We start from the raw sequence: 13,362 nt of genomic DNA on the forward strand, positions 1-13,362 counted from the left end.
GCACGTTGAACCAACATGTTGATCAAAAAGTTAAAGATTGCTACAGTAAAAAAACAGCAATTATACAAATGTGACAGATTACTCATCTTCTACCTTCATTCAGAATTCAAAAGTAGCTATGTCGTTTTCACATTTTTAAGTATGTTTGGCTAAGTGCTTATGTTAATTAAAACAATTTAAACACAAAGGCAAACACCTAGTGAACTGGCACCTCTCCAGCTACCAGCACACATTCCAATATTGCTTGGTGCTGGACTTGAACCAGCAACCCTCTGGTCTCTATCCCAAGTCCCCACCGACTGAACTAATGCCGCCCCTCAGCTTACATGATTTCATGCTGGTTTCAACACATTACAGCTGCCCCCTGGTATTCCAATTGTTAGAAACAATCTGAACACACTTCCTCATTCCTATACTCACTGACTTTTTGATACTTAGATGAGTTTAGATCGAGGTCAGAGCTGAGCAGTTTGTCACATTACTGATATTATAAAGATAGGCCATTACATAAAAATCCCCACATTCTTTGTGGTCAACCCTAATTATAACTTAGTTGATTAGGATAATAACGTTACTTAGCTTGAAGAAGGCCCCCTGTGAGGACACGGAATCTTTCAGCTCCGTGAGGGTGGTAAGGGATTCCCTCACTGCAATCAGGTGTGTGTGGCACTGATTGAGGCTAGGTGTGGGGAGTCTATACACGCCCTGAGACCCCAGTGCTCTGGGCTGCTCATTCTGTGAGTAAAGGGTGGGTTTGGGACGCAGGTGCGGACCCAGCAGTGTCTTAAAGTTATCCGCGGGGGGGGGGGGGGGGGGATAACCACTAAATCGCAATTGCGAGAATCACTCGCTAAAACGACCAACTCAACCACTGCTGCCAAGCAGCTGAAAACACAAATTTTTTTATCTGATAGGCAAATAACTTAGAATTTGTATTTACCACCATTCAAATGACAAAATATATTAACCCCTTTTCAAACAAGTAATAACATCTTAAATAGTAAAAACTAATATTTCCAGTTATGTCTCATGTAAAGAAGTAAAACTGCTCTACCTTAGGCAGAAATGTGTGTTTTGTAGGATCCAATTAGCCACTCTAAGAGGCAAATTAAGAAATTAATTGTTGAGGGTGTCAATGCTGAATCTAAGGTAAGCTAAACCAAGCAATCTATGGAATGGGCAATGTTGGTGCCAATCCCTGGAACAGATATTAGGTGTCAATACAGTACAACAGTTCTATATAAAATGCTGGCCTTCATCCTTTCTTTATATTAAACATTTCTGTACACAGGAATATTACAAAGAAAACACAAACATTTGAGCCATTGTCTGAGCAGTGTGACTCATTGTGTTTACTATATGGACGCTTGTGATGTTTACAGTGAAAACTTTCAAGCTGTTGCTACTACTTGCATGCATTGTTATTTCTGTATAACACCCACAGTTTAAATCAATTGTCAGATAGTCGTTTGCTCTTGATTCTTTTTCTAGGACCACTATCCAAACCAGAACTGGCGGAGAAACACTTAAACAGATTTGTCTTGGCCTGAGACAAAGCACAACTGAAAACACATTTTTCACAGATAAAAAACAAACCCCTTTTTGAACACATCTCCCAGTTGCATTCATTGGTACATTAGGGACTGATTCATCAAGTGCACTAGCACAAAGAGCCAGCACACTGTGGTCCCAAGTTCAGCTGGCTTACAGTTACGAAAACAAAAAAAGCTCCGGTTGCTAAATGCTCTTCCGTCGTCAGTTTGTGCAGCTGGAAGTTGTCTGAAGGGAAGACTGCGGATATGGAAGCTCCTGGCTGTGAGGTAGCAGCACGGGGGGTTATGGAAGTTGGTGTAGGGACAGAGTCCTCAAGGCCATGTTTACGAAAGCTTCCATGGAGGCTTCCTGGGGACTGGGGTCAGTTCCTGCTTAGAGGATTGACCCTTAGTCAGCGGTGAGCTATGCATATGATATGCCCTATACAGTCTCCAGATCCCTGGGGTGTTATCTGCTGTGCAAGCATCCAGTACGCTTGCCATTATCTCAGATATTTACGAAAATTATTTTAAAGTTAAAATTATTATCAAGCTCCACCACACCTGTTGCCACAGGTACTAATTTATCAAATTTAATTTCAAACAATTGTACATTTCCTTGTGAAAAAAAACGAAGGCCCGTGTTTAAGGGCTTGAAGTCATGGAGAGATGATCAGTGCCAGGGTATTATTTAAGGAGTAATAAAATCACTCATTGTCACCGGAGTCCCCTTTGAACCACTCATTTGTTCTGTGAGATTCCTTACTTTAGCTGTGCTTGACAAGGGAGACCTGTGTGACCCTATAGGAAACAGCTGAACTGTCTTCCACATACATACCTTTGGCTGAGGTCAGTGGACCAGTTTATATCATGTCTCACACAGAACTCACACAGAAAACACAGTCATGCTTAACTATACCTATTCACAGTGAAACAATTGTACATTCATTGTAACATATCTATGAACAATGGACTTTTCATAGCCTTCCTGTTGTTTACTGATATCAAAGACAAAAGCATGACATGAGTCAGTACAATGTCCTTAGCATAGCACCAAGATTGTGGAAATCACAAACCATTGGTCAATTAAAAGAAACCTGAGTGCTTATGCCTGAATATAGCTGATGAAAGTGATGGGCTATGGAACACAAAAAGATTTAAAGCCTCTGGAAACCTGGTCTAAAATAGTAAAAAACAAAAAATTATATCAAAGTTTGGTGTCTCAATAAGCTTTTACAAAAATCTGACTGAAAACAAATGATCATAAAAAAATCTGTCTAGGCTGTTTGACAGGCATGTGTGGGTGTGGCTGTATCAAACAGTCTCATTGGCTACAGTCATCGTTTTTAGAGAACATTCAGGCAGTGATCTGCCTAGATTGGTTAAAATACTTATTGTGTCATAAGAACCAGAGCATAGCCGAATTTCTGTTAAGTTTATCAAACTTAAATGACAGTATCTTTTAATTTGGATTGATGAATATGTATAAATCTTGTCAGATGATTACTATTGTTCAACTTGGTCCCAAAATTACAAAGTTAGATGGATTTTGTAGATTTGGGTTCAAGTATTGAGCCTTGGGGTACGCCACAAGAGGGGAACAAATGGACTATAAGTAAAATAACCAAAAGTACCTGTATAGGACACTCCTTTAAATACCAACCAATTACACATGTTGAAATGAAGCAGTTAAGTAAAAAGCACTTGTGAGCATTAACATTCTTCCCATTCACTGCTCAACATGGATGGCGTCCGTGCCGTGCTGGAAAGGGTGTAACATGTTTTGCAGCCAAACACTTTGAGAGGTTTTTCTGGTTATTTTGCTCTTTCTCATTCAAAAATCGGGGAACACAATTGCCATAAATAAGCTTATAATTGAGTATTCAGTAATTAAGTATGAACAATATTTTAATACAAGGCTGTTTACATCAAGAGAGTGTGACTTTTGGAACTGCTCTGGGAGGAGTTTCTTTGCTACATTCTCAGGGATGATCGTTATAACGCCCATAAACTCTTTATGAGATTTTGTTGTAAATTGACTCCTAGCTTCAGAGAATGCAGGGTGGTTGATGTCCTCAATATTTTTTCCTAACAAGTTTGAGTACATTTCACTTTCAGCTGTGTGATCCAAAGTAGCTTCAAAATGCCAGAGCACGACTAACTAGCTCAAGCACAATTTACTCTAAATCTTGGGTATTTGTGCTTTCACAAATTGAAAATAGCAAGACCTAACTAGAAGCAGCCCACAAAAAGGAAGTAACATGGACAAGCTAGGCTTTAGTCACAAGTGTATACAATGTATTTAACTTTTTAATGTATTATACAGATCTCAGTACTCAATAAAGAACTTGCAACGTAAAGGCCATCTTTGAGATAATCTTTCCAAACCGATCTGTTATGTTACTTAGGTAACATAACATATTGATAAAGTTGAACGTAGACCAGGTCTTGCCATTACAGAGAAAAAAAACATTTCATCACTTTAACCATTGGGGATGTGTAATTCTTTATTGAGAGAAAAAATAGGAAAGTATTTGAAAGGGTTTGTTTATATTGAATGTGCTCAATGTTGCGTAAAAGCATTAACATGCTCAAGCTAAACCGTAGAGATAGTACCAAATCCTTGGTGAGATATTGACACCATTGGCTGTAGATGGAAGGCTGGATGCAGAGCACTCCCTCTGGTGTGATTGCTTTATTAGAACATGATAAGCTACAACTACTTTTATGGTAAAAGTCATCTGGGAGACCTAAAACCAAGGCAATTGACATGGGATTTGCATCTTATCAGCCTGACACATAACACATTATTCTTTGTGATCTAGTGAAAACATTTAGACAAATGTAAGACCATTAATCAAACTAAATATTTGTATTAAAGAAAGGCAAACTCTCCTTATGGGAGTCTGAATCAAATCTCTGTACAATGCTATTTAAAGAGCCGACTGTTAATGTGCATGTTTAATGATAGAAAACAGTTCTCACACTGGTTGAACTGGTTTGCCTTCAAATGGCTACAAACATGCAGTTTGAAACTTGTACATTTCTTCCCAGAGGCATGTCAGTAATTATATTGACCCAGTAACTATATGCCAAAGTAATTTTTTTCAAAGCAAATGTTTGAGTGTCCCCCCGAATTAAATTCCCTGCAGATAGGGCCACTTTTAAAGAACACGCAGATAAGAGCTTGATTAGAATTTCCAGAACAATACACAAAGCAAAAAAATACATTTGTATATGTGTACTTTATTCATATCTCATATATGTTTCTTTACATTTATACAAAAATACAGATTACAGTAGAGTTTTCACCCAGAATACCCACCGGGCAATAATTACATTTGCTTTTTGGCACCCAGACTTCCTGCCTAGAGCCATTTGAAGTGGGATCGATTGGATCACTGGAGCCCGGAAGCACTGTTCAAGATAAAGCTCTGCTCAATCTCAGACCAAAACCGCAACTCTCATAGGAACAGTATTTAAGGGCAGTCATTCTTTCCACTAATGCATGAAATTGCTCTGTTCCTTTCATGCCTCAGACATACGTTCTGTTTCTAGGCTTAAGCAAGGACAGGAAAATGGGAGACCATGTTATTTAGTTTTTTTTTGTTCACAGCTTCGAACGGTTGCAGCTTATGACATCAATATATTATGTATAAAAAAGCAACTTTTGACATAGTATATTTTGTTTGTTAGTTAGTTTGTAGCTTGACTAGCCATGTGTCTTTGTCAGAAAGAAATGGGGAATGCACGTTATATCTTTATGTCGAGAAGCAAAACCTAAAGATGATCCAAGAGAGTCTCAGGTCTAAACTGCCTTATTAAAGGCCTACTTCACCGGTTTGAATATGAAGGTGTATTGAATTCTGAGATCCTATGTGGTATAAATGTGTGAAATTTTTTAAAATCGGTTCATCCTAGCCTGAGAAAAGGCAGAAAGAGTGTTTTTTTTAACCCTATATTTCTCTTTCTCGTGACATCACAGAAAGAGAAATATAGGGTTAAAAAAATACTTACTTTGTAAATATTACTGTGATGTCTTTTACTGTGACATCACAGTAATATTTACAAAGTAAGTTTTTTTTAACCCTATATTTCTCTTTCTGTGATGTCACGAGAATAGAAATATAGGGTTAAAAAAACACTCTTTCTGCCTTTTCTCAGGCTAGGATGAACCGATTTCAATTTTTTTTGCACATTTATACCACATAGGATCTCAGAATTCAATACACCTTCATATTCAAACCGGTGAAGTAGGCCTTTAAGTATCTTCCAATATTATTCAGAAATGCATTTTTGAATATAAATACTTTGCTTAAAGCTTTAATATACCAGCTCATTACCACACCAGTAATATCAGATATTACAACTAAACTTTTGCTGTGGACTATTTAGACACCAATGTGGTATATTTTGTCTAACACAGACTGGGCTCTGAGCTGCCATAAAGATAATGGCAGAGATTATTAATAGTTTTCTTAAAAAAATGCATTTTTGAGTTCATAAAACTATCTTACAGTTGGAGAAAAGAAACAATACTTTACCTCACCAAACAATTCCAGTCATTGATGCTCAAAGATACTGTTGCTCTGGACTATATGAACACCAATGTGGTATACTTTTTCAAAGGATTCAATTCAACACAATGCTCTTGTCTCCAATAAGAAACAGTCCCAACATAAAGTCCCAAATTCACATGAATCCAGTAGATTTACCAGTAGAAAAGTTTCTAAAGGTCACAAAGGCTAAATTGTAACATGTGGTCACAATTGTATTAACCACTGCAGTTAATTCTGCAACGTTTTCATATACACTGAAGCACTGCTTTTCCAGAAGACTGTTCAAATCATAACCGGGCGCATTGGTCAAGCCAACTTAACTGAAATGGTTTTGGGAGGAGTCAATTTAAGACAAAGAGAGATATTTCATAACATATCGGTTGTCTTACTGTGCTGACATTATTCTAATCTGCACTGTTAATATTTTGTCTGCTAACACAGAAATATAGACAGGCTTTTTGACATTTACACTCAGTCAATCATGCCAATCCAACAAGGCACACAACCAAGAATGGACATGGTACAATGAAAGACCACCAACATTATAGAAATACTCAAACTACATACAGAAACAGATGTTTGTGTCATGCCACCTTGTCACTTGGTCATTGCCAACATGCCCTGTTCACACTTCTACCTAATTTACTGATTGTCAATATAATCTTGATAATCATCTCAAAAGCTATAATCCGTTTATTTTGCATTTGGGCAAGGCTTTGTGCGGGGCAACTCCTGTTAGATATTTTTAAGTCCCTTTCTCTCGTAGCACCTAGAGTGCCTAAGGATAAAAGGAAAAGGGAAGGGACACATTTATGTGAAACGCCTGGGGCTTTTTGGATTGCTTTAGCCAAACACATGTGGCTTGAAAAACTTTAAGCTGTTTGGATTCGACTAGCAGTAAATGATTTCCTGCCCTTTGCATGGATCTTTGCACATCAGAGGAAAACTACTCACCATGCTTCCTTAAGATAATGTTTTGAATGTTTCCCTATTGTGTGACAGTCAATTTAAGTACATGTCACTACACTTCCTTTGACAGAGTATAGTGGCAGACCTTTAATGTAAAATGTATGTCTGCATGTTATTCCCATGTGGCAAGGTGTGTGGATTTAGCCCTCTATCCTTAGTGAAAGTAACTAATGCCTAATTTCCACTGAGTAGTATAGTTCTGTTTAGTATGGTGTGGTCTGGTTTGGTATGGAATAGTAACCCTAGATCTGGCTTGCCTTTCCACTGCCAACAGTAACCTTAATTGGTATGTGTGGTATATGCCGGATCACGTCACCAGCTACGTAACTATTGTGACATCATAGAAGCACACCACAGTGTAGCACGCCAATTACTAAATGAATGCAACACATTAAACAAAGAGCAACAATGGATGACGACCAGCAGTTAGTGATCGTACATGGCAAACTTCTGTGCGCAGTTTTTTTCAAAACACAAATAATTCACTCTTGCCGAGATGACACAATGCAAATATTATGTTTCTCCTCATAATCCCCGTCGCACAGAAATTACAATTATGTCGACCAATAAACAGACTGCAGTGTGTAGCTTCAACTTTTGGGGCCCTTTGGGACTGCTTGGTACCCCAAAAAAAGGGTGACAAAAATGGGTAAGGTACGGTTATTTTGGTGCCCTTATCCACTTTTAATAACTTAAATAATTTTAATGGGAACGCAACAATTACCGTGCCATACCATACCTAACCGACCTGTATCGCTCAGTGGAAATGAGGCTAGAGGTGCATGTCTGTAAATGATATAAACAGTGGTATCATCCTTCGTCATTCCTTATGAACCTTGATAAATGCACTAACTAGTTTTGTCAGATTGTCTTTAATGGGTTTTATTATGCAAGCGCAACACTGATACTGGACAAAGGCAAGGTCAGTAAGAACAGATACACCATGCGAGTGAACAGTCTAAGCTAATGGGTTTTAATTTATAAGTAAACTTGGTCATTGAGTGAACAGCTTAACTGTTGATAGCTTTATTTACATTTTTATATACACTATATAATTTTTAAACTCAATCTCATTGTTATCTTTTTACAGTGATTCCTCTTTTTACAAATTAAAGTGTTTTAGTTTATTTTCCCTTTCATAGAGGAATGGCCTTAATTTCTTTTATTTTTATTCTGTGACAGTTGTTGCCTTGCAAGCATTAAGGTTGGATAAGTAAAAAACAAAAGGCAATGTTGAAATAACATGTACTATAGCAGGGTCAGTGTTGTCTTACATGTGTCCGACGCCTACGTTCTAATTTCACCTTTAAAAAAATTCTGGATCAACAAAAGTCATCCCTGATACTTGTTAGCAGAATGTCATTGCATATTACAATGATCTCAATGTAAGTTAGTCGAAGCAGCATATTTTGTATATACAGATGGGTGAAAGAATTTATGGAAAAACCAAAATAAAGTATCTTAGTAAGGTGTAGGACAACCACATGCATCCAGAAAATCTTTGAATACACCATGGGCATTGATTCTACTACTTTGACGAGATGGTACACCGTGCTTCCAATGGATATTCCCTCATTTGGTATTTTGATGATGGGGATGGAGAGTGCTGCCGAACACGTTGGTCCAAAATATCCCATAGGTGTTCAATTAAGATTGTGTGTATAGGGGCGCCCTTAGCTCAGTTGGTAGGGCCCAGCAGCAGACCCGCGGTCGTTCTCTTCATGTCACTCCCCTCTCTGCCCCATTTCACCTCTGTCTCTTCAAAAACTATCAATAAAGCATAACAAATGCCAAAGAAAATATCTTAAAAAAAAAAAAAGATTGTGTGTATAGTTTAATATCCTTCCCTACAATATTAATTGTTAACGAACTGATATTGCCGAAACAGACTGACACCTGACATACCGGCTCTACTCTACTCTACTCTACTCTACTCTACTCTACTCTACTCTACTCTACTCTACTCTACTCTACTCTACTCTACTCTACTCGCCTTTGGTATCAGGTACTTCTCTGGAGGTCATTTTAAGATAGTACCAATTCCAGTACCTAGTATTCTAGTAACGCCTCTGTGTATTTGGTCATCAAGGCGACATAATCGACTAACGTAGACACCTATGTGTTGCTACTTAGTCTTTATTAGGATTTTATTTGCACATTTAGTTTTTCAGATGTCCCTTACCGATTAGAGAAATTTGTTGTTTCTCGTCGGCCACCAAGGTGAGGAACGGCTGTACCTCATCGAGCAACCACAGCATGGTTGTCTGGATGCCATTTTAGTAAGAAACTAAGACAGAAACCTTTCTGCTTTTCACATATTGGACTAATGCATTAGCATCAAGGCCCTCAACTCTAATCAATCCACAATCTCCTACTCTGGTTACTGACTTCTTTCCTATGGATCTACATGTAGGCGTAACTTTAGTCACTATTCCTATTCAAACACGAGGCAGTTGAGTCATCTTTGTGACTAAGCTTCTGCCATCCATTCCCCCGGGACTGATCTTTTCCTCTTGTAATCTTGATACAAAATTAAAATTTCGAAGAATGTTTAAGACATACATGCCACAGAGCTTGATTGGATCTTATTGGTTATTTGTACGATGTAGTGCACCTGTGTGGAAGGATCTGCATTTGTTTTGTTTATCCACTCATTAAGTTTAGGTTTTTCCTTTATTTTGTCACCCACCTGCATGTGTTTTTTTCTCCCCATGTAATCCATTCACACAACCTAAATCACCCAAGTCATAAAAACCAACGACAACATATTCCCAGGAACTGTAACTTCAGCAAGGTGGTTTTTGTGTTTATGATGCGTTACTATACGTGTTGTTCTTTAAAAATGACCCATTACTTGAGGTGCTCTTAAATGATAGCTTGAAACATCTCAGTTGTATCAACAGCAGCAGCTCATTGCCGCCACCAATAAATAAATACATCATACATCCCGTGGGTACATGCCTAAACTAGACACTGTGACTGACTACACCATGGAACTACAATGTTTAACATTATATCCTTTGAGAAACGCCCAGGACTGAGAGAAAAACTGCAGAGATGTTGAGGATGTAGATAACTCAAGGGTCACTGGAGGTAGAAATTCCTGCGTCAGTTCATACAAGAGATAACCAGTGTCAGTCCCTCTGTGCTGTGGTTTTTGAAGTTGAACTGGCGGGCCCAAAGGCAGACTGTAGCAACGTGCTGAGCGGGAAGCAAAGTTTTCCCAAAAAGGTTCATGATGCAGCAGGTTTTGATAGACGCTTTGCGGGAGCCAGAGAATCCAGTGGGGGTGTGGTATGGGGAGGGGGGTATCTCCAGTAAAATCTCAGTCTTTTTCAGAAGCATGGGGGTTAATGCAGTCTTACAAGAAAGGCAAGCTTATCCATATGGTAGCAGGCGTGGTTTAACCAGAATCATGGAAACTGAAAATCCACCGTCTTCAATCTGGAGAGCAGTCACAAACAGGCCTTTTACCTCTGAGCTCTCAGTATGGAATTCACATCCAAGTTTGTTTTTCATCACTTTTGGACAACAACAGGAGAAATATGTAGAGTCCTGTGAGAGACAAGTGGAGACACAGTTTAGGGAGTTCAATATCAGGCATGCATTCAAACAAGACATTCTTTGTTTTAGAAACTGTAAAAATAGATTTTGTTTTTGTGTTGCTTTAATTCAACATGATATGAAAACTCTTACCAATTACACTGTTACACAGCATTGCACTCAATGACGCTCAACTTGTTCCTGTAATGGGACAAAAACAAACATATTAAAACAAATAATATACAGAAGATCAGAAGACCAGCTGAGATGTGTGGACAGTAAATAATCCAATTGTTGCAGTTTGAAGTATTCCTTGGGCTAAAATGTGCTTCTGAGCTATTAGTGTGATAGATTTGTTGAGGGACTAACAAAAGACAAAATAACACAAGGATGGTCAAAATAGCTGCAGCAGAGGCTTACATTTCAGACTTTTGGTTCCTACTGTCAGACAATCTGTAAAAACACTGGGTACCACTAGTCCCACTGCACAATACACTGCAATGTTAGCTAAACATCACATTACCCCAGTTCTGAGGTCTTTACACTGGCTTCTTGTCACTCAAATAATTGATTTCAAAATACTGATGTTGGTTTATAAAGCCCTAAATGGTTTAGTGCCAAAATACATTACTGATCTGCTGATACATTATGAACCGTCCAGAGCCCTTAGGTCGTCTGGGACAGGTCTACTTACAGTCCCCAGAGTTAGGCCTAAACAAGGAGAAGCAGCTTTTAGTTTTTATGCACCAAATATTTGGAACAAACTCCCAGAAAACTTGAGGTCTGCTGCAAATCTCAGTTCTTATAAATCAAGTCTGAAAACTTTTCTGTTTCCATTTTAACCTGCAATTTTTATTTTATTGACTTGTTTTCATTTGCTTTTAAATGTTTTCTAATGTGTTTTATGTATTCTTGCCCCTGTAAAGCACTTTGAATGGCCTTGTGTCTGAATTGTGCTATATAAATAAACTTGCCTTGCGTTGGCTTGCCTAAAAGTGCTCCTGCTTTTTATTGAGTTGTGATACCCATTGAACTTTATTTTCGTACCTATTGTTTTTATTTTAATTTTTTTGCTCTGTTTTTTGAAAATATTAATGCACCTAGCACTTTGCTTAACAAAGTTAAAAAGTGGCCTTCCAGGAAGAAAAAAACAGGGAGAAGAAAAGCTAATCTTTGAACAATTATTAAATGTTTTCTTCATCCAAACTTTGTAGCTCTATTATGACAACTGAATAAAATCAAAGCCTATGTCATTGTCTGCAGACATTTGTTATCAAGGAAAAACTTTACACTGTGAACAGGCAGTGAGTTGCATGATGGGAAAGGACTGTGAATGTACGTAACAGAGAAGAAAAAACTGCTTACTTTTCTGATATTTCAGCATCTAGTGGAGGTTCAGTCCCTTCTGTTCCTGTGAAGAGTACACCTTCTCCAGGATTATGTCGAAGATCCTCCTCGTTCCTCCGTGATCTGACCTATTTTGGGAGAGAAAAAAAAATATAGGCTATATAGGGGAGAACGGGGGAATCTGAGGCATCGGGTAATGTGAGCCACCCCCTGTATCTAGGCAACGGAAAACATTTGTGGTCATGTGACATATATGTTTTCAAGCCTCTCTCATTTCCCCATGGCCCTGAAAGAGAGGACCTCATGGTGCTGTGGTAAGCATGTTTTTTTCACTAAAATAGGTATTTTGCATGTAAAAGTAAATTTTCTTGCCGTCAACTTAATCAACTGTTGTGCCAAAGCAAATGTATTCACGTAAAAAAACTTTTATCATACGTGTTGATGAACTACCAACATATAAAAACCATGTGATGATATTAGCTAAAGATTAGCCTGAAATGCTAAGAGAGGTAGTTTTTTCTTAAATTGTGGTGGTGGGGGAAAGTGAGCCAAATAATGTGGAACATGAGGCACAGGTTAAGTTTAGTCTAAAACATATTTTAATGTAATATTACATAACATATGTTTTATTTTAATGTCATACACATTGTAGAAAAGCCATCATGCCAAGGAAATACACCAGGAAGACGACCTGGGGCAACCACCCGGAAAGAGCACCTTCTCATCTTTCCCTGTAACCTTCAGGGCTGGAATGTAGAGTAGGCCTAGTTGTAGAGTATGACAGGCTGATGTTATAATCCAGTTGGGTCTTCTCCTGTGTCCTGAGTCCCAGGCTGTTCTCGCTGGTTCTGATTTTCCTATGCTTTGACCCCCAGACTGAAGCTGGCTCTAAGGGTCCTGTGTTCTGACCCCCAGACTGTGTTCTAATCTAACTGGTTCTATCTTTCATTTGAATCTTATTAAAACCGTTTGAATTATAATATGTTGTATTTGATTTTTTTCAGAGTTACTTTCAAGTGTTTAGAAAATTTGCTTTGCTTAATTGACCAAACCCCATTATTCTTTTACTAGTCCGACATTAGTTCTGGAATGTGTGGCTAGCTTTTAGGATTCTAACTGTTACAATATGTGTTGTTATGGTAGTTTCAGAGTGGAAAAAGTAAGTGGATCAGTTTACCCCCAGCTGGTTCACCTTACCCCCTTGATTTTTCTGGTCTGTCTCAGTTTACCCCACAGCTGGGGTAAAGTGAGCCACTTTACAACTTTTTTTTAAATAATCATATTTTCACTGCCCTTTGTCTTGAGAAAATTCTGCTAATGCCCATTTCTAGGAAACATCCTGAATTAATGGGAAATGTGTAAATTTGAGTGATAAATAATTTTAGCTCGCTTAGAGGGGAGCAAATGTAAAA

General features: G+C 38.2%; 1 protein-coding gene across 1 annotated transcript in view; it reads right to left on the bottom strand.

The window, feature by feature from the left end:
* Nucleotides 1-5,699: 5,699 nt before the first annotated feature.
* Nucleotides 5,700-13,362, bottom strand: part of kitlga (kit ligand a) — a 41,703-nt gene continuing 34,040 nt past the window's right edge. The window contains exons 8-10 of the mRNA XM_080028649.1: nucleotides 11,969-12,078; nucleotides 10,757-10,804; nucleotides 5,700-10,615 (exon numbers count right to left, since the gene is read on the bottom strand). Coding sequence (XP_079884775.1) covers nucleotides 10,768-10,804; nucleotides 11,969-12,078 — 147 coding nt within the window. The 3' untranslated portion in view covers nucleotides 5,700-10,615; nucleotides 10,757-10,767. The remainder of the gene's footprint in view (nucleotides 10,616-10,756; nucleotides 10,805-11,968; nucleotides 12,079-13,362) is intronic.

This window comes from Ammodytes marinus (assembly GCF_949987685.1).
Source record: "Ammodytes marinus genome assembly, chromosome: 5".
Taxonomy (NCBI): domain Eukaryota; kingdom Metazoa; phylum Chordata; class Actinopteri; order Uranoscopiformes; family Ammodytidae; genus Ammodytes; species Ammodytes marinus.